Below are 20,607 nucleotides of genomic sequence, written 5' to 3' on the forward strand. Positions count from 1 at the left end.
TAAATCATGAATTTAGATTTTAGCTTTCATAGCTCTTGTCTCACTGTGGTAAAAAATTAAGGCTTAATCCAGTTTTTGGTCCTTATCCCCTTTGTCATAAATATGGCTTTAGTCCCTCGTCGGAGCAAAGATAGGGATTGGTCCCCAGTTTTTGGCAAAATAGTTGGCTTTAGTCCTTCCGGCCGGTTGGGTCAACGCCGGAGCTCCGCCAGCTGATGTGGCCCTTGCCACGTCAATTAATGAGCCTTGTTGGATTTTTATTTTTTTCATTAAATTAAAATAAAATTAAGACACACAAAAATTAAAACATTAATTAACTTTCACTAATTAACCTCCTTTTTAATTAAAACCCTCACCCACACAGATTTCTTCTTCATCATCATCAACACAATCATCCTTCTTCATCTTCTTCTCCTTTACATTCCCATCAACCCAGAAATTTACAGACACTCCATCCCAACCCCAACCCCATCTTCATCACTGATTCTTCACACAACACCAACCCCGCCACCACCCCCAACCCCATATTCCCTTTCTTTCTTTTTCACGCTCTCTCTGCTTATGTTACTGTTTCTCTCCTTCTTCTTTTTTCTCTGAAACCCTAGCCATCTCTCCTGTGCCGCCGGCCTCTACTTCGCGCGTGGCTACGATGGATGGCCCGGAATGGACCAGATCTGGGTTTTTCTTATGTGGATTTAGATTTGGCGGCAAGGCGAAGCTCTGGCAAGAGATCCAACAGCTCCTCGTCGGAAACTTCGGCAGCCAGGCTCGCCACTGCACTTTCTTGACCTAGCAATAGCGCGCTGCAGTTGCGCTTGCAAAGACGTCGTTGTGGCTTCTTGCGACTTCGGCTTCGCCTGCCAAAGCTGCGCCGCGCGCTTTTCTGACTCAGCGTTCCTGCATTTCACTTTCTCCATCTCGGCGTCCTTCTCCCTCAGCCGGCGCGATAATGTCCTTGTCTCGTCTCTGCTAATCCCTGTCGTAATTGTTCTTCCGGATACATTTCCAATTTTCCACCAGCACAATCATATTTCAATTTCATATCCTAATTTTTCAATTGATAATGAAAAAACTAGATTGAATAAAAATTCAAAACTAACCTGTGTTTGAAGTAATTGGTTGATTTCATCTCATTGTTGTTTGGTCACAGTGGAATTTTGCTTAACAGTAAGCATGGTTGTCGGAGCACAAGGTTGGACCAGATTTGGGTATTGAGAAAATTGTAGCATTGGACTGCACTATAATTGTGTCTTTGGAACAAATAGCTTCTGATATAGTTCTAGAATTTAGGAAGAGTTTGATTTCAAAAATGTTTTGGATGAAGATGAATGTGTAATCAAGATGAAGAATGAAGTTAAGTGTATGTTTTTGTTTCAAGTTTGCTGAGTTAATTACTTTGGATTGTTGAATATGCATCCTGGTTGGGTTTTTTTTTATGATGATGATGGGTTGAAATGATGTTGATAATGATGAAGAAGATGCACTGAGTGAAAATGATGTTGTTAATTAACTAATTTAATAATTTGTGTTTTAATTTTTTTAAAATGAAAAAGAAAAAGAAATCCAAGTGGACTCATTAAATGACGTGGCAATGCCACATGAGATTCCCGGAGCTCCGGTGTTGACCCAACCGGCCGGAAGGACCAAAGCCAATCATTTTGCCAAAAACAGAGGATCAATCCCCACCTTTACTCCGGCGAGGGACTAAAGCCATATTTATGACAAAGGATAGGGACCAAAAACTGGATTAAGCCCAAAATTAATGAGTTTTAAGATAACGTGCATACAAAATCATTTTGAGATGAAGACTCGTAATTTTTCCTTCTTTTGTCTCTCATTTTTCTTTGTGATCTGTCTTCGGTTGTACTTATTCCTTTCTATTTGGCTATGATTGATCCTATATTTGATTGCTACAAATGTGGTTAACAATCATTATTGGTAAATGGAGCATTTAAAATATCTCAGGAATCCATGAAGTTCGGTTGTATGGTTTGGATTTAGTATACAAAATGGCAACGGTTGCAAAAGTGTTATCTTTGACCTACAAATAAAAACGTTCTCAAATACCTATGACTACGCTTTTATTTGTGTTCTCCTTATGATCGTGGGAAACGCTTTTTCTATGACATCATAGGAAACAAGTGTAAAAGTGTTTCCTTAGAATACTCTGGAAACGTTCTCTAATAACTGAAACGCCAATGCTTTTCTGGATGTGTTTTCTTTGATCCCTGAAAGCGTAGAGCTAGGATTAGGCAACGCCTTAGACTACCACACCTGTGAAAACGTTTCTGAAAGAAAAGAGAACGCTTTTTCTGGATTTTGCTACACTTTCCAGGCATTGCCGTAGGACCAAAATGTTGTAGTGTATATTATGATCATGATCACTCTGCAGCATGTTTCAGTGATAACAATACTTGCAGCAGTTAGTTGTTCAGTAATGTAATGATAGATATGATTGTAGAGGTAAAAGGTGTGAGGAAAAAAGGCAGGGTGTTTGTGTTTGACTGTATTTGAGGAATGTGTTAGGGAATGTGGATGTGTTAGTTTTAAATGTAAATTAAAATTAGACTTAAATGACATTTCAATCTTAAGTTATGAGATTCAATGCTTTCATTATAGGACACTTACGCCAGTGGAAGGTACTGCAGTCACATTTTCATACCTAAATTAATGTGGTTGTCCTTGTGATTGAGGAGCACATATGCCCTATGAATCTATTTCTAGTAGCTATGAACTCTTCATTTTTGAGGTCTGCAAATTGATTGATGCCTAGCTTGTAAGGCTTAGTGGCAGCATTGTTGGAAGCATCAATATAATTTACATTTTTCTTGAATATCTGGAAACGTTTTCCCCTTACTTGGAGATCTTTGTAGATTTTTCCATAGAGTCATCCATTGCTCATGCCTCTCATGCACTGATGCATCTTGGAGAGTGCGGGATTCGGCTTGAAAAGCCCAGAGTGCCAAAAAGAGAAGCAATGCCAATGAAAATTAATAGAACTGAATTTTGGCAACCATTGTGGCTAGTGTATGGTGAATATGATGTGAATAGCTACTTGATCAGCTTGCTTATTGAAATGTGACGAAGATGTGTTGTGCTGGTACCCATTACTACCCAAGACTCTTTGAGTTATTTATAGGAAAGTTAAGCATGAATTATAAATTGTTTTTTCAACTTAAATTTCAAAATACCTTTTAATTCAACATGTGAGAATTTTCTGAATAAGACCTTTTCGTCCGGGCCTAAGGTAATCTGGACAAAATACTTGTCAGTCTCTTGCATTATGTTTTACCCAAAAATTGTAATCCATTGTCACAAAGTAGTTAGTTTGCTAAAATAGAAGTTATAGCTATAAGCCAAGCAATTTTTCTTTTTTGGGTATGAATGAAGGTGGATAAAATATAGATAATTTTTTCATAGATGTTGACCAATATTCTGTCTCCGAAAAACACAAACTTAGTCTCAGAATGAATTTTGGCACTAGCTTATTAGATCGAACTACATTGTTCTATCAGCATAGTGATAAATGTTCAACCCAACAAGTGATGGAATATAATGCTCTGATAATCACTGCTTTTTAAGTTCCTGCCACTAAAAAAAATTGTTCATTACATCGCTGCTACTTTGGTTTCTAGGAAGGCTTAAATAAGTTTTTGGTCCCTAACCTTTACCAAATGCTTGGTTTTCGTCCCTCGCCGGAGCAAATGTGGGTTTTAGTCCCTAACCTTTGCCATAAGATTTGGTTTTGGTCCCTCCGGAGCTCTGGGTCAACGCCGGAGCTCCGGTGACTCATGTGGCATGGCCACGTCAGTTTGATGAGCTGACGTGGAATTTGTTTTTCTTTAAAATTAAAAAAAAAACCTAATTAATTTAAAAAAAGAAATTGTTTAAAATTCTAAAAAAAAAACTAATTTATTTAACTTTAATCCCTAATCAAATGTTTAATTTTAGTCCTAAATTTTTTAACTATAATCCTTCTTCGTCATTTTCACCATAAGCCCCAAGCTCAATCAACCTGCTGCAGCAAGAGGAAAAACGCAGAAATAGGGAACACAAACAAAACAGTGAATCAAACAAAACAATACCCACCACCATAAACAAAAGGTGCATTCTTTGAGCAAATTGAGCACATAGAAAAAGAATTGAATCTCTGAATTCTTCAACCAATTTCCATTTGCTTTATTTTTTATAAGATTTGTACGGACAAGCATAGGGAAAATTCTATTCCTCTGTTTCACTCACTTTCTTTTCTGAAATTGAGAGCCACCGATATAGCAACTTCTGGGTTTCATAGAAAATTACGAAAAAAAAAATCAAATTGTTGGGTTATATTTCTTTTGCCTTAGATTTGTGAAAAGTAGAATTTTTTTTGCAACATTACCATTTATTTGGGCGCTTGAGTTTGGAATTTGGAAACCCTAATTCCCCAAATTGAAGAAGAAGCTTTTGTTTCATGGCGGTTTATACTGTAGCTTTATACGCGAGTCCACCGAGCAGTGTGTGTTCAACGCCGCATCCTTGCCCGCCGCACACTTCCTACGACTTCGAATTGGGGTCTAGATCTTCCTCGCCGGCGTCGACAGCGACGATAGTTGTCGCATGATTCGGTGGTGAAGGAGAAGGATTTGATGGTTGAGAGAGAGAGGTTGTGGGTGCTGGAAAAGGTTCAGTGGAGTAAGGGTGAAGACGATAGTTGAGAGGAGGTGGATTCAGTGGTTGATGGAGGTCTTAGTGAGAGGAGAATGTGGTGCTGGTGGTTCAAGGTCAGGGAAGAGGAGAAGCTTTTGTTTCATTTTGATTTCCCTTTTTAATGTTTAATTTAATCAATATATGAAATTAATTAGGGGGTAAATAGGTTTTTATTAATAGTTAGGTTTTTTTAATTTTAAAGAAAAAAAAATTTCACGTCAGCTCATTAAACTGACGTGGCCATGCCACATGGGTCACCGGAGCTCCGGCGTTGACCCAGAGCTCCGGAGGGACCAAAACCAAATCTTGTGGCAAAGGTTAGGGACTAAAACCCACCTTTGCTCCGACGAGGGACGAAAACCAAGCATTTAGTAAAGGTTAGGGACCAAAAACTTATTTAAGCCTTCTAGGAATATATCTTATGCTTATTCATCAATAGTTCCATTTTAAAGAAGAACTCACTTGCCATAGCTTTGATCATAAATACTTATAGGTTTTGTTTTACTAAACTGATGGTTTTGTTTCTTCATTACCCCCCAACACTTACTATGCTAAATCTGAATGTACTTCTCTAGGGAATGGTTCGGTTACTTGGTCTATTGTACATGAACTCGTGACCTCAACCACATGACAACGACTTTTTTACGTTGGTAGTGTAAATTTGGAGTTTATTTACCAATCTAGTGCAACTTTTAAAATATTTACACAACTAGTGTAAATCGCCACTAGCATCGGCGATATATATATATATATATATATATATATATATATATTTTCATGTTTTAAAGAAATCGCCAACAGTCATGGCGATATATATATTTTTCTAGTATCGCCGTCGTGATTGGCGTTAACCAAATATTATATATTTGAAACTTTTTAGTGTCGCCACTAGGATTGGCCATGTCCTTTTTTTATTTTAAACCATATACTGCTTATTGAATTGGCTTCCTTTTGTTTTGTTTTTTTCACTTTGACGTAGTTAATTATTTTAAAAACCTAAATATATATATATATAGTTAATGTTACTTGGAAGAATCTGTGTATATATAGAGGTTTAGTACTCAATAACTTAAAAAATAAATATTCCCTCCGTCCCTAATTATAAGCTAAAGTTGTAAAAATCACACTTATTAAGAAAGCCTTAATTGATGCATTGGTTTTCAAAAAAAATGTACAACTTTCTATGTTTACCCCTATTTATGATAACACTTTTTCATCATTGTACTACTAATGGTGGTGCTCCACTACCAATAAATGTAAGGGTGAATATGGAAAGAAATATTAACTTTTGCAAGGTTAGCTTATATTTAGTGACACAAAAAAAGTCTCAATGTTAGCTTATAATTAGGGACGGAGGGAGTATATTAAATGTATGCAAGTAAGAAAAAATAAATGCATGCATGCAATCGTGATGCCATTGTGTTTAGTATTAAAAAAAAAAGTCGCCAATGTTGTTGGTGTTATTGCTTAAGACAAAAAAAATTGTTTATAAAAAATTAAAATTGCCAATCCTATAAGCATTATAAGGGTTAAAAAAAAAGGACATCGCTAATCCTAATGGCGAGACTAAAAGTTTAAAATCGCCAATTATAATGGCGACACTTAAAAGAAAAAATATATAATATTTGATTAACACCAATCTCAACGGCGATACTAGATCGAAAAATACAAATATCGCCACGGTTGTTGGCGATTTCTTTAAAACATGAAGAAAAAAATATATATATCGCCGATGCTAGTAGCAATTTACACTAGTTGTGTAAATATTTTAAAAGTTGCACTAGATTGGTAAATAAATTTTAAATTTACACTACCAAGGTAAAAAAGTCCATGACAACAGCTTTTGACCGTTGCGCCAAAGGCTCCCTTCTTAAATGCTTATAAGTTTATATTTTATAATCTATAACAGTTTTCATCAAGTTAACTATCCCTAATGAATCAAATGCTAATGCTAGGAAAATGAGACTTTTCTTCCCCTTTTGTTTTGCTCATTATTGTTCCAAAATTAAGTAACCGGAATACAAAAGAGAATTGGTTTCCAAATTTAAAATTCCAAGCACGCTGAGTTTTCAATGAAAATAAAGACCAAAATAAAGTACTTTAACACAACCCTGCATAACAACCACCAATACTTTATACCATACGATTACAAATGCTAAAGGGTTTGATGAAAAGCCTCTTGCAAAAGAAAAAAAAAATTCAGAATGACATAGTAATAGGCAAGATTGATATGGAGCTGAAAGAAAAAGTAAAACTGAATGGAAATCAGAAAAATTGATTTCAATGAAAGGAATGTCTGAATAAACGACCGAGAATTAGTAAAACAATAGGTACAAACTCATTAAACAACTACATCTCATTATTTACCAAGATCTGAAAAATTACAACTTAACATTCTACAACTCTACACAATTAAAGAAACTAAGAAGTCACTTTTCTTCTGAACAGAACTTCTTTGTAGCATGCTGAAGTGCTTCTTTCTTCCTTGGGACAATGAGTGGTATCATTAACCATGAAAGGTTGTGGCACCGGTTCCACATGGTCGAAGTGTGTTAGAATAAGAAGTGAAATAAACTTTGCCTCTCAATCCATGCTCACATATTTCTTTTGCCCTCTGAAGATGTTTGCCACCAGACAAATTATATGCATAAACCTTTTTCTCTGTGGCGAAAATCAAGCAATCACCATTCATAACGGCAAACCCTTCAACTCTTGGATCTTCCTCCTTCAACCCCATCGCTTTCACCCTTATTTTCAAAACCCTTCTCCATAAAGTTGACTTGTAGTCTTCCAAGATCCATACGGTAAAGACGCGCTTCCGGTACCTCACTAAACAAATTGAATGATCTGAACTCTTCGCCTTCCCCCATTCAAAAATTCCCATGTTGCAACTATCATCATGAGAACCCCTTCTTGCATCTCTTGGGAGCCTCAACATTGTTGATTCACCACTCTCATAATTGTAAGCCATTATATATGGCCTAAAGAAAGGACTTGACTTGGTAAAAGATGGAGAACTATCAGATATGATGTGGAGAGAATTATTCAGAGTCACCGGCATATCAAATCTCATGTTCCTGCTACCAATGAAGAAGCTTTTCTCCATGGCTTCCCACACACCTTCCTTTGGAGAATACACTTTCAAATCACGATATGATGACCATTCAAGGGGGCCGTCAATCAAGGTTATTCTATAGTCATCCACATCAAGATTATCGTTCATGCACTGAAACACAACATCCACAGCAACATCAGGGAATTCATGAACACTGGCAGGGGTAGCAACTGGGAGCCATGTTTTCATCACAGGATTGCACAGAAAAAGCTCAACTTCACTCTCTCTCGACGTGCTTCGACACAAGGCTAGTCCATTGCTAGATGAGATGATTTTCGCGGATTTCGCCAAGAAACTTAGAAAATCTTGAGGTACCCCAGAAGATAATAATTCCTCATCATTGAACGAGTGGCTTTCAATTCTTCCACTAAACCTCTGACCATTGTCTTGTTGTATGAAGAAGCCAGTATCATCTTGTAACAACATATTTTGTGCATTCTTCATGCAAAAATATGTCTCTTTGCTGAAATTTAAGGTCCACCCACAAGCACTCTTGAACTTGCACAATGATTTAGCTGGAAGCCATGAAAGGATTTGAAAAAGCTCATCCTCACAGAATGCCATGAATAACACAGCAGAACGAACACACACTCTGAATCTTGAACTAGAGGCTGAGACACAAAATTAAATGAGAAGAAGCAAAATTGGTCTTATGATTTCAGTTGTGCTAACTTGTCAAAAACGAATGCTATTTATTTCAATCCGTTACTTAATCTCCAAGTGTCGCATTTACTATATCTAAAGTGTATCTTTTGTCTAAACAAATCGATCTACAATCGCTGGATTGTTTCCTTCATTAATATTATATCACTCTGCAATCTTTTGTAGATATTTACATTTAACAAACTTCACGTTTAAATCAAAATAAAGATTTCTAATATCTCTGAAATTTTATCTCCAATTAAAATATGTGTTAACTTGTTGAAAAAAAAAAACTTGTCGAAAACCGAAGCTATTTATTTCAGTCCTTAACATTTTTTGAACTCCCAGTCCTTAACTTAATCTCCAAGTCACTTTAATTCATATCTTTTTTTCGATCGACATAATAACTTATCTTTCGTTTAACTTGTCGACTTTAATTCATATATATCTAAGTGTATCTTTTGTGCAAACAAATCTTTTGATTAATCGCTTGATTGTTTCCTTCATTAATATTTGTTTCCTTTAATATTTTTTTGTTGATTTAGATAATTACATTTGTTTAAAAAAAAGATACTAATACAAAGACAAAGGGTGCAAAAGTGGTTTCTCGACAGAAAGGGTTGGGCGAAGCCGGCAACTCAGCACACGATGTCCCTCAAAGACAAGTTAGTAAAAGCCATAACTCGACACACTCAGAAGATGAAGAAATCTCGATCATCTTAATGGAAGAGGCAGTTACCGAATAACAAGCAACTACAAGCACGTGCGTACACCCACGATGCCACGAATAGCAACGGTTGCCCACGACTCAGAACCATCCACGTGGCAATAGAGTCACGTGCGCGAAGACCATCGGCTAAACGTGGGGTATGGCGCCAAAATTCAAAACCCACGAAGCCATCGTGCATCCAAGGAAAACCGCTAAGAACATGGGCAGAAAGAACAATATAAATAGAGGAAGCAGCAGCAGAAGAAGAGGTTCCCAACTAAAAACTCTGAAAATTCACCAAAAGCTCTAAACGTCCGCATCAATGAGACTTCGAGAGCAGAACGTGATGATGGAGGAGTATGTTGCAGAACCAACGCTTTAGTTTCCCTGCATTTCAGTTTGTTGATTTCCAGTTCTTGTGTGTAGCTTGTTTTGTCGAAATTTGCTTTCATGCTATTTTAGTTTGCTTGACTGTTTTGTAATCGACTCATATTCAATGAAGTCCAGTTTTGTTTGAGTTGTTTATTGTTGTCGAGAATACACTCGTTCACACACTACACTTTGGCAAAGCGTTTTCTCAAAAGGACCCCGAATCTAAACTTCCTTTAGTCGAACTAAGAGGATATTTGTTTACCAAAAATCCGTGTAAACAAATTGGCACGCCCAGTGGGACCGTTTTTGTGAAAACTAAGTTTTACAGAAGCATTTTGTGTGTTTGGGTTTATTGCATGCTATTTGGTATTTGCTACTTGTCTTGATTGTGATTTATATGCACCTGAGAAGTGGTAAGACTTTGAGTATGGCAAGTAATCGAGGAAGAACCTCTCCTCAAGGATCTAACGTGGGTAATCAGAGTAGCCCTGGGGGAAGTAGCGGTAACAATAATGAAGAAGTTTCTACTGGAATGGGGCATGGCACCAGTATGCCAACCCAGAACGTGGCAATTTCTGCAGTTGCAGAAATGCCTGTATCTACATCAGTACAGGCACAAATTGTTCCAACGATTACGAGGGACATGCCTTATGGTATGCCTACATCTATGATGCAAGGCATACAAGGCAAGTATTCGACGTTCCCTGAAAATGTTCCCCCATTCAGCATACCCCCTTTTGGGGCAAATGGAACAATGTTAAACTTGGGAAGTCGAGTTAGTCCCCCTATTCCTGGATCTGGTTCACAAATTTATTTATCTACAGGTATGAATAATGGTTCACTTCAAGCCATTAGGCAGCAAGTAGATGATAGTAACCATGAAATGGTTAACATGCTATCTCGACAGATAGGTGAGCTAATCAACCCTGTGCTCCAAAATAATAATGCCAATAATCAGCATTTGGCACGACAGATGGATCGTTTGGCGACAGCCCTGGGGGCACCAGTCGAAATCCAACCGGCACCAGGGATTAACCAAATCCCGTTGCCTAACCATGTCCCTGCCCCGGTGCGCTATCAGGCGCCGCAACACCAAGAGATGAGGGCAAACCCTTTGTACGAGGCAGTGCAGCCACCATTGCAAAATGTGTATATGGTAAACAGGGAAGAACACGCTGATGGTGTGCTAGAAAGAATTCGACACCAGAACACTGGGGGGCAACAAAATGTTGCTGCTGTGGTGGAGCAATTGTTGAACCAACATGGTTTCAACGTGGGTTTCGCGAATAGACCCCATTTTGTGTCAGCCTTTACAGAGGAGGTTCTCGAATCAGAACTTCCTCGAGGCTGGAAGGTCCCCAAATTCACTAAGTTCTCGGGGGATTCAGGAGAGTCCACGGTAGAACACATAGCCAGGTACCAAATCGAAGCAGGAGACTTAGCCATCAATGAAAATTTAAAAATGAAGTACTTCCCGAGTTCTTTAACCAAAAATGCATTTACCTGGTTCACCACCCTCGCTCCTAGGTCAGTCCATACATGGGCTCAGTTGGAAAGAATTTTCCATGAACAGTTCTTTAGGGGAGAGTGCAAAGTAAGTTTGAAGGATCTGGCTAGTGTTAAAAGAAAGCCAGCAGAGTCTATTGATGATTACCTAAACAGGTTTAGGATGCTTAAATCCCGATGTTTCACCCATGTCCCTGAACACGAGCTAGTTGTCTTAGCCGCTGGTGGTCTAGAATATTCCATTAGAAAGAAAATCGACACTCAGTATATTCGAGATATGTCTTTACTCGCAGATAGAGTGAGGCACATCGAATTGCTAAAGGCCGAAAAGTCAGAGGAAAGGGCCAAGACTACTAAGTGGCCAAAGAAGGAGAAGGTAGCGTACATAGATGCGGATTCAGTAGGTCAGAGTCCATGTGTCTATCGAGAAGTCCCGGCGGACGTCGATTTGAATGACGTCAATCTGGCTGAACTTCAGCCAGGGGATCCTTATGTTTGTAAAGCATTGAAACCACGTGAAAACAAACTTGGGGAGGAAAACCCCAAGAACACGATTCCTGCTGTGAAAACCTATACTTTTGATGTGGCCAAATGCGATGCAATCTATGATATACTTGTGTCTGATGGTTTGCTTGTGGTCCCTAAAGACCAAAAACTTCCTTCTCCTGAACAAAGGAAAGGGAAGAAATATTGCAAATATCACAACTTTTTTGGTCATTGGACCTCACAATGTGTTCGTTTCAGGGACCTTGTGCAGGGAGCATTGGACTCAGGAAGACTCAAGTATGATGAAAAAGCCAAAGGTCAAATGAAGATCGACTCTGATCCACTGCAGATAGCTGAGGCCAACTATGTAGAGCCCTTCTACATTGGCATGGTCGACATTTCCGAAAAGCTGAGTCTGGGTTTGACGCTGGGAGAAGTAAGAGAAGAAAACATAGCTGTCGAAGAACCAGAGGTTGAGAAAGAAGTGAACTTGGAAGAGGTTTACCCCAAGGCTGGAGAAACCCTTGTCGAGTTTCTATCCCGCAGCAAAAATGGCGAGAAAGAAGTTATGTTGTGCCCTCGATGCAGCGCTGTTTTCGACAAATCCGCAGCCAAGGCCTATCAAGATTCAGAAATGAAAAGGCATTATCAGAGGAAGGCTCCTGTATCCAGGAGACTGAAGTACCCTCACGAGGAGTGGGTCGAGAGAGACCAGGAACTCGATGGCCATAAAGGCCAGAAAGCAAGCAATAAAGACAAAACTTACCTCCCCAATGCTGGATTGCCAAGAAACCAATGGTTCGGGCCAGCACCTCCAAGGCCAAAACCATACCCTAAGTGGCAGAAAATCGACTTAGGCCAGGGATCCTCTTACATCAACAATTCCCGTGTGTCACGAAGCTACTCCTATGGCTCTGGGAACTACTATGCTCCTGAACAAATGACCAGGACTCAGTTCAGGCGTTTTTTGAGGAAAAGGAAAGCTGAGAGGGAAAGAGGTGGCAAGTTCCGTTCACTATGGGACATAAAGCCAGAAGACAACTCTCGCAATGAACCTAGTGTGGCGTCGATTATCAACCAGTTGGACCACGCCATCAAACAAGGAACAACCGTACCACCAAATCCAGCTAAGGAAAAAGGGAACGATGTTGTCGAAGATGAGGATGAAGACATGCTCGAAGATTTCGACGACAGTGATGGAGAAGAGCTTAACATCATCTGCATCGTGTCCATCCTACCTGCAGAATTCGATAGAATCTCAGAGGTCACTGAAAGCGAGGAAGACTACTATGTCGACGACGAACCAGATGACAATCCTTTGTGTTATTATGTGATGCAGAGAGGATCTGTCGAAGATGAAAGAGCTATCTTCCAAAGGCCAACCGAGCAAATGAAGAGCCATTTGAAACCGCTATTTGTTTGGGCCAGAGTCGAGGAGAAGGGTGTTAACAAAGTCCTTGTCGACGGGGGAGCTGCAATCAACCTCATGCCCGGATTTATGCTCAAGAAGTTAGGTAAAACTGAAGCGGATCTAATCTCCCATGACATGGTGCTTTCTGATTATGAAGGAAAGACAGGTTCTTCCCTAGGGGCAATTATGTTGAACATAACCGTAGGAACAGTAGCCCGTTCCACATTGTTCATTGTGGTCCCTTCAAAGGCCAATTACAATTTGCTGCTGGGAAGAGAATGGATTCATGGCGTGGGGGCAGTGCCTTCGACCTTACACCAATGTATATCCATTTGGAAAGCTGATGGAGTTGTCGAAAATGTACAAGCAGATCAAAGCTACTATTTAGCAGAAACAAGCTACGTTGGTAAGAAGAATTTCGAGAAGAGTTTAGCCACAATTGCTCCTTTAGACACAGTGGCTAGCCAATACTTCAACCCCTACTCAGAGTACTCAGTAACGTTGGATCCCATCCGGGGCCTAAACCTCAATGAAGCATGCAAACCTGATGCCATGAGTGGATGGCACAGTGATGAAGAGAAAGATGCCACTGTTGGGTGGCAAGCCAATGATAAAGATGATTAATTCGAACATGGCTCGAATTTCGGCTTACGCAGCCGAAAAAAAAATAAGAACGGCCTTGGAGGCCGAGAGGATGGCCAAAGAAATGGCTATAGATGAAGCTAGTGTCTCAATCCTGCCCGTCAAATTGACACCCCAGGAGGAGGCAACAACAAATAAGGATGACACGTGCATAGAAGAAAACGAGCAGAGTGCCGAGGAACGCGGATTCGAGGACCTTTGCAATCTGAGGCTAGATTGCATCTATGATGACGGCCCATTGGGCTTCGAGAAGCCAGTGGTCGATGTTTCCAAGAAAATGGAAGCGCAAGACCCTTTAGAAGAAGTGGACCTGGGTGATGGCTTAGAAAAGAGGCCAACGTACATCAGTGCTCTCATTGACCCGGAGCTAAAAGACAGGATGGTGAAATTACTCAAGGAATTCAAAGACTGTTTCGCTTGGGATTACGATGAAATGCCTGGCCTCAGTCGAGAAGTGGTGGAATTGAAGTTACCCATCAAAGAAGACAAGAAACCAGTCAAGCAATTGCCCAGGAGGTTCCATCCAGATGTGTTGGTGAAAATCAAGGAAGAAATCGAAAGACTCCTCAGGTGTAAATTTATCAGAACAGCTCGATATGTGGACTGGTTAGCCAACGTGGTTCCAGTAATCAAGAAGAATGGAAAGATGAGAGTTTGCATAGATTTCCGAGATCTTAACGCTGCCACTCCAAAAGACGAGTATCACATGCCTATTGCTGAGATGATGGTGGATTCAGCTGCTGGTCACGAATACTTAAGCTTGTTGGACGGTTACTCAGGCTACAACCAAATCTTCATAGCAGAAGAGGACGTGTCGAAAACAGCTTTTCGATGTCCTGGTGCCTTGGGGACATACGAGTGGGTGGTCATGCCATTTGGGTTGAAAAACGCTGGCGCGACCTACCAAAGGGTAATGAATACCATTTTTCATGATTTTATAGAAACCTTCATGCAGGTTTATATTGATGACATTGTAGTGAAATCCCCATCAAGGGATGACCATTTGTTGCATCTAAGGAAATCCTTTGAGAGGATGAGAAGATATGGCTTGAAGATGAATCCCCTTAAATGTGCCTTTGGTGTTATTGCAGGTGATTTTTTGGGTTTTGTGGTGCATAAAAAGGGCATCGAGATCAACAAGAACAAAGCTAAAGCCATTCTCGACACTAGTCCACCAACCAGCAAGAAACAACTGCAATCACTATTGGGAAAGATTAACTTCCTAAGGAGATTCATTGCTAACCTCAGTGAGAAGACCAAGTCATTTTCCCCACTTCTTCGACTTAAAAAGGAAGATGCGTTCCGCTGGGAAGCAGAGCATCAAAAAACGTTCGATGAACTCAAAGCGTACTTGTCTAGCCCACCTATAATGGCACCACCTATAAGAGGAAAGCCAATGAAGTTGTACATCTCTGCCACGGATGGAACCATCGGAAGCATGTTGGCTCAAGAAGATGAAGATAGCAAAGAAAGAGCCATATTTTACTTAAGCAGGGTGTTAAATGATGCAGAAACTCGATACACCATGATCGAAAAATTGTGTTTATGCTTGTACTTCTCTTGCGTAAAGCTGAAATATTATATAAAGCCAATCGATGTAATGGTTTTTTCTCATTATGATATAATAAAGCACATGTTATCCAAACCTATCTTGCATAGTCGAATTGGTAAATGGGCTTTAGCCCTAACCGAGTATTCACTAACTTATGCCCCACTAAAGGCAGTTAAGGGACAAGCAATTGCTGACTTCCTGGCAGACCATACTTTGCCTCAAGAAATCATAACTTACGTAGGCTTCCAACCTTGGAAGCTATTTTTCGACGGTTCTAGCCATAAGAATGGTACTGGGATCGGGATGTTCATAGTATCCCCAAGGGGCATCCCCACGAAATTCAAGTTTAGGATTAAGAGTAACTGCTCAAACAATGAGGCTGAGTACGAGGCATTAACATCAGGCCTTGAGATCCTGATAGCCCTTGGGGCAAAGAATGTCGTCGTAAAAGGGGACTCTGAGAAAAACTAAACCCCTCTAACCTCGACATACTGGTCATTGACAATATGACACCTAATGATTGGAGAAAGCCAATTGTCGATTACTTGCAAAATCCTGTGGGTACTACAGATAAAAAGACAAAATACAGGGCAATGAGCTATGTCATCATGGGAAACGAGCTATTCAAGAAAAACGTTGACGGAACACTACTGAAGTGTTTAAGTGAAGACGACGCGTTCATAGCGATCTCGGCCGTTCACGACGGGCTATGTGGTGCCCACCAGGCAGGAATCAAGATGAAATGGATCCTATTTCGACAAGGGATGTATTGGCCTACTATTATGAAAGATTGTATGGAGTATGCCAAGAGGTGCCAAGATTGTCAGAGACACGCGGGGATACAACATGTGCCAGCAAGTGAATTACACTCGATCATTAAGCCTTGGCCATTCAGGGGTTGGGCTTTAGACCTAATTGGCGAAATTAACCCATGTTCTTCTAGGCAGCATAAGTACATCATAGTGGCTATAGACTACTTTACCAAGTGGGTAGAGGCAATTCCTCTACAAAATGTGACCCAGGACACGGTGATCGAGTTCATTCAGAATCACATAGTGTACCGCTTTGGGCTACCTGAGTCACTTACTACAGACCAAGGCACAGTGTTTGTAGGCCAAAAGGTAGCATCATTCGCAGAATCTTGGGGTATAAAACTCCTAACCTCGACCCCCTATTATGCTCAAGCGAATGGTTAAGTCGAAGCGGCCAACAAAACGTTGATCTCCTTGATTAAAAAACATGTTGGTCGAAAACCTAAAAACTGGCATCAAACGTTAGGCCAAGTGCTTTGGGCTTACAGGAATTCACCTAAGGAATCTACCGGAGCAACGCCTTTTCGACTAGCATATGGTCAAGAAGCGGTATTACCAGCAGAAGTATATTTACAATCGTGCAGAATTCAAAGGCAAGAGGAAATTCCAAGTGAAGATTATTGGAGTATGATGCTTGACGAATTAGTCAATCTCGACGAAGAAAGACTATTGGTGTTGGATACCTTAACCAGGCAAAAGGATCGCATTGCTAAAGCTTATAACAAAAAGGTTAGAGCTAAGTCTTTTATGCTTGGTGATTACGTATGGAAGGTCGTCTTACCAATTGATAAAAAAGATAAACGTTATGGAAAGTGGGCCCCAAACTGGGAAGGCCCTTTTACAGTCGAGAAAGTACTTTTAAACAACGCTTATTCGATTAAGGAATTAGGAGGTAATCGACAAATGACGATAAATGGCAAATATTTAAAAATGTATAAGCCAACATTGCATGAGATAAACATCGAATAAGGAAGTAAAAGAAAATAAATTGCCAAACGCGAATGTTTTATTGAGTAGAATAGAGCATTACAACTATGGCAAAGGAATTTTAAAAGGGAGGGTTGGCCCTACAACTATTGTATCTGGCCCTAAGAGGCTCTATGCGCCTCAAGACATCCTCTTGTTGGGATTCCAGTCGCGATTTCGCCTGTCGAATATCCAGCTCTTCACGGGCAGTAGAAGAAAGCTTGTCCACCAAGGTTTTCAGAGCTCCCACACTCCCCTCGGGGTCCGCCTGGCTAAGAGCAGCCTTCAACTCTTCAAATTCCTCCATCTTCTCGTCAATCTGGTGTTCAGCAAAGAACACTCGAGCAGTAAGCTCCCGGTGTTCTTCATATAGAGGTACAGCTTCATGCAGGAGGCTCAAGAACTCCTGAAGAGGAATTCTTACCGAGGCAATAATATTCCTCGAAAGAAGTTGGTTAATGAGCCCCGTAAGCTCTTCAGCCAAAGGAAGGAAAGAGTGCAACTCCCAGAATAAGTCTTGGTCAAAAGCCAAGTTCCGGATCTGGTTGAGAACACGACGGCTAGCCATGGCTGAAGGGATTTATGAAAGCAGGAAAAGAGTTCTGGAAAAGAAACAAGGGAGAGTTTGGAGAAGTTACTGAAAAGAAGTAACCAAAAACGCTCTGTTTATAGGGTAACAACCAAGGAATGCATTAATTAATGGCAATCAGTTGCCAACTCTTCATCTTATGGTTATAGGCCATGCAGATTACCACCACCATCGTGAATAGCTTTGGCTTTTAATGAACAAAGACTTGCATTGAATCAAGAAAACGTGGTATAAGATTGCAATAAATTGGTTCATTCCCCAGAAACAAAGCGACGACTATGTGAGGGGTGCAAGGAAGTTTGAACGATGCAACAGTAAATGAATAGTCGTCAAAATAAATGCGTAGTGGAAACTGAAAAGACTTGGCAAATTAAACGTCAAATTATATGGCTTAGGTGCCAAAACCATTGTCGAAATATTACACGCAATTGGCATAGCCATGGTTAGAATAGTGCCATCATTACATATTAATAAAAAAAAAAGAGTCCTACAGCAAGGTTTTAAAAGAGTTCAAACAATCAGCAAAGGTGGCAATCTTGGCATCGAGACCCTTCTTCACAGCCTGATCAATCTCCAATTCCTTGATAACCTCTTTTGTCGAGATGATCAGAGCCTTGGAGTCTTTAGTAAGCACATCCAACTGATCCTTCACAGCAGGGCCTTCCTCGACCAAATCAGCTCGCTTTTCTCCAGTTTGGTAATCTCTCGATGCAGCTCTTCAAGTTTGATGTCGACTTCAGAGATTTCATCTGCGATCAAAACCTTCCTAGCAGTGAACTTCTTGAAGTCCTCTTTCATTGCTGCAACTTGAGCTTTACCAGCAGAGACTTTTGCTTCCTTAAAGCTGACAGCTTGACCAACGTCCTTGACTTGATGAAAAGTGGCTGAAGCATCCACTAAAAAAGATTGAAGGTTAGCCAAAGCAGCAGCCTGTTGAGAATCTAGTTTTTGGCCAAGAAGGAAGACAAGCAATTCCTTAGCAGCATGGCTCGCTTGAGGATCAGCTTGGATCTGGTCGAGAAACCCATTGGCGAAGACAATAGCCTTCAGCCGACCCATACTCTCCTCGATCTGCTGAGAATTGGCTACCCCACTTGATTGAGCAGTCTCAGCAGTGGCATCAGCTTGACGGGGTGGAGAGTCCCATTCCAAGGTGCCATCGAGGAAGCTATCCAAAGCTGCCAGCGGGTCCTCCTCAAATAAAGTGTCGAGCTTTTCACTAGACACATGAGATGAAGAGCCACCCTTGGTTTGAGGCGAATGTTGCACAGTGGCAGTCGATTTTGGAGGAGGCATAGGGCTGTCATCCTTGCCTGGAAGAGGCTCTGTTTCGCGGATGGGAGAAGTTGCACCCTGAGTTTCCTGCAAGAAAAACCTCTTTAATGCCCTTTCGATAAAGTAAAACGCATATTAGAGGAGTCAACAAAACATGAAAAGTATAAAGATACCTGGCAAGCAGAGTCCTTAGAAGGGCTCGAGTTGGTGGAGCTTCTGGAACGGCGAGGAGACTTATGACGAGATTTGCTCCTGACCTTCCTCCTTCCCTCAGATGTGGAGGTCTTTTTAGCTGAGGATGCGGCCTTGGGAGGTTTCTCGACACCTTCAGTTTTGGATTTTGCAGGAATGGGAGCTGGGGAATTCTCACGGGATGGAGGATTGGAAGTAGAGTGCTCATGAACATCAGTCTAAAGGAAACAAAACAAACAAGAGATGACTCAGATTAGGAAACCACGGGTTAAAAATGTCACAAGGTACCCTCGAGAATGGAGAACATACCTGAGTGGCGGCGCCGCCACCACCCTCTTTGTCATCGACTTCTGTTTGAGCATCAGATGCCAACTTAGAAGCCCCACTAGGGGTGGAAACACCAACCCCCTTGGCCCTCTTCTGACTGGCCGAAGCAACAGGCTTAGGTTTCCGTTTTCGACTCTGTCGAAAAATACGTCAGCCCATAATCCAAGGAAATCGAAAAGGAAAAGGTAAAAGCTTGAAGAAAGTACCTTGAGCTTGTCAGCAAGACTGACATCATCATCCTCATCATCATCATCATCATCCTCAATCACGACTGGCTTGTCCTTGGAGGAATGAGCCACTGGGGAAATAACTTGAGGAGCTGGTCGAATAATGACTTCAGCTGCAAACAAAAGAAAAAATTAAGAAGTAAAACAGGAAAACCAAGGCCAAGTCGAAGTATTACCTTGACCAATACGCATGTTCAGCGATATGTGGTTGAAGATTTCGACGGGCACATGATACGGAAAGTTCCATAGGTGGTACTTAGTCCAAGTCACTCGCTTTCGAGGAGGTAGAGCTTGATTGGCCAACACATTTATGTTTACATGGTCAACCCATTTAGGCAAGACCGGTGGAAAAGCCAATGCAAACTTACTCGTAGGCAAAGACGGGAACCTAAAGCCAGTTTTTCGAATAACAAAAGATAGACCTTCCTCACCAGGAGGAACCACTAACTTGGATTTCTTGGCTTTTAAGTTCCCATTTTTGCCTTAATACTTGGGCCGCTTTCGCAACTGTATCTCGAAGGCGAAGAGTTGGGTAATATACCACACCAAAGAACTCTTGAAAAGATCGAATTTCTGCCAGGTGCATACCTTTGGTCTTCTTCGGATCCTGCTTCTGCAAAAGAAAAGCATCTGTCATGCATTGCAGACAATCGACGAGGGGCTTCGAAATTTGAGCCCAATACTCAGACCACCAGGCTTTGAAAGCATTAGTGGCATAATATGAAGGAGCATAAGTGAAGGGGCTCAGGTTGAGGAGTCTCTTGTTATAAAACTGAACAGTCGTGTCGAAAACAGAAGCCCTCTTAATAGTTCCGGGGTACAGGACTAGACTCTTGTCAAATAAAGTGTTGGGTAGAACTTGGCTAAGCCCAAACTGTCGAGAAACCAATTGAGGGTTGTAGCCACATAGAGTGTAGTCACTGCTAGCAAAGCCCACAGTTAAAACCCTAGGAGATAAGAGGGTCCTCCAAAGTATGATGTGGTGCTCCTTGGGCAACGCAGAATCAGAGGCATTAGGATAAGAATTCCTCAGCCAGAAAGGCCACGAATAGCCTTGCTGTAAGGAGAGAAACTGGAACGGTAGTGCTTCAGCTC

General features: G+C 40.9%; 1 protein-coding gene across 1 annotated transcript; it reads right to left on the reverse strand.

Moving 5' to 3' along the window:
* Positions 1 to 7,195: 7,195 nt before the first annotated feature.
* On the reverse strand, positions 7,196 to 8,368 carry LOC130719007 (uncharacterized). The gene has a single exon (XM_057569659.1). It carries the CDS (start codon positions 8,366 to 8,368, stop codon positions 7,196 to 7,198), a length of 1,173 nt encoding a protein of 390 aa, XP_057425642.1.
* Positions 8,369 to 20,607: the final 12,239 nt, after the last annotated feature.

The sequence above is a fragment of the Lotus japonicus genome, chromosome 5 (genome assembly GCF_012489685.1).
Source record: "Lotus japonicus ecotype B-129 chromosome 5, LjGifu_v1.2".
In the NCBI taxonomy this organism is placed as follows: Eukaryota; Viridiplantae; Streptophyta; class Magnoliopsida; order Fabales; family Fabaceae; genus Lotus; species Lotus japonicus.

Bases quoted from the DNA above. Each gene is read 5' to 3' on its own strand.
- LOC130719007 (XM_057569659.1), bottom strand. From the start codon at position 8,368: ATGGCATTCTGTGAGGATGAGCTTTTTCAAATCCTTTCATGGCTTCCA.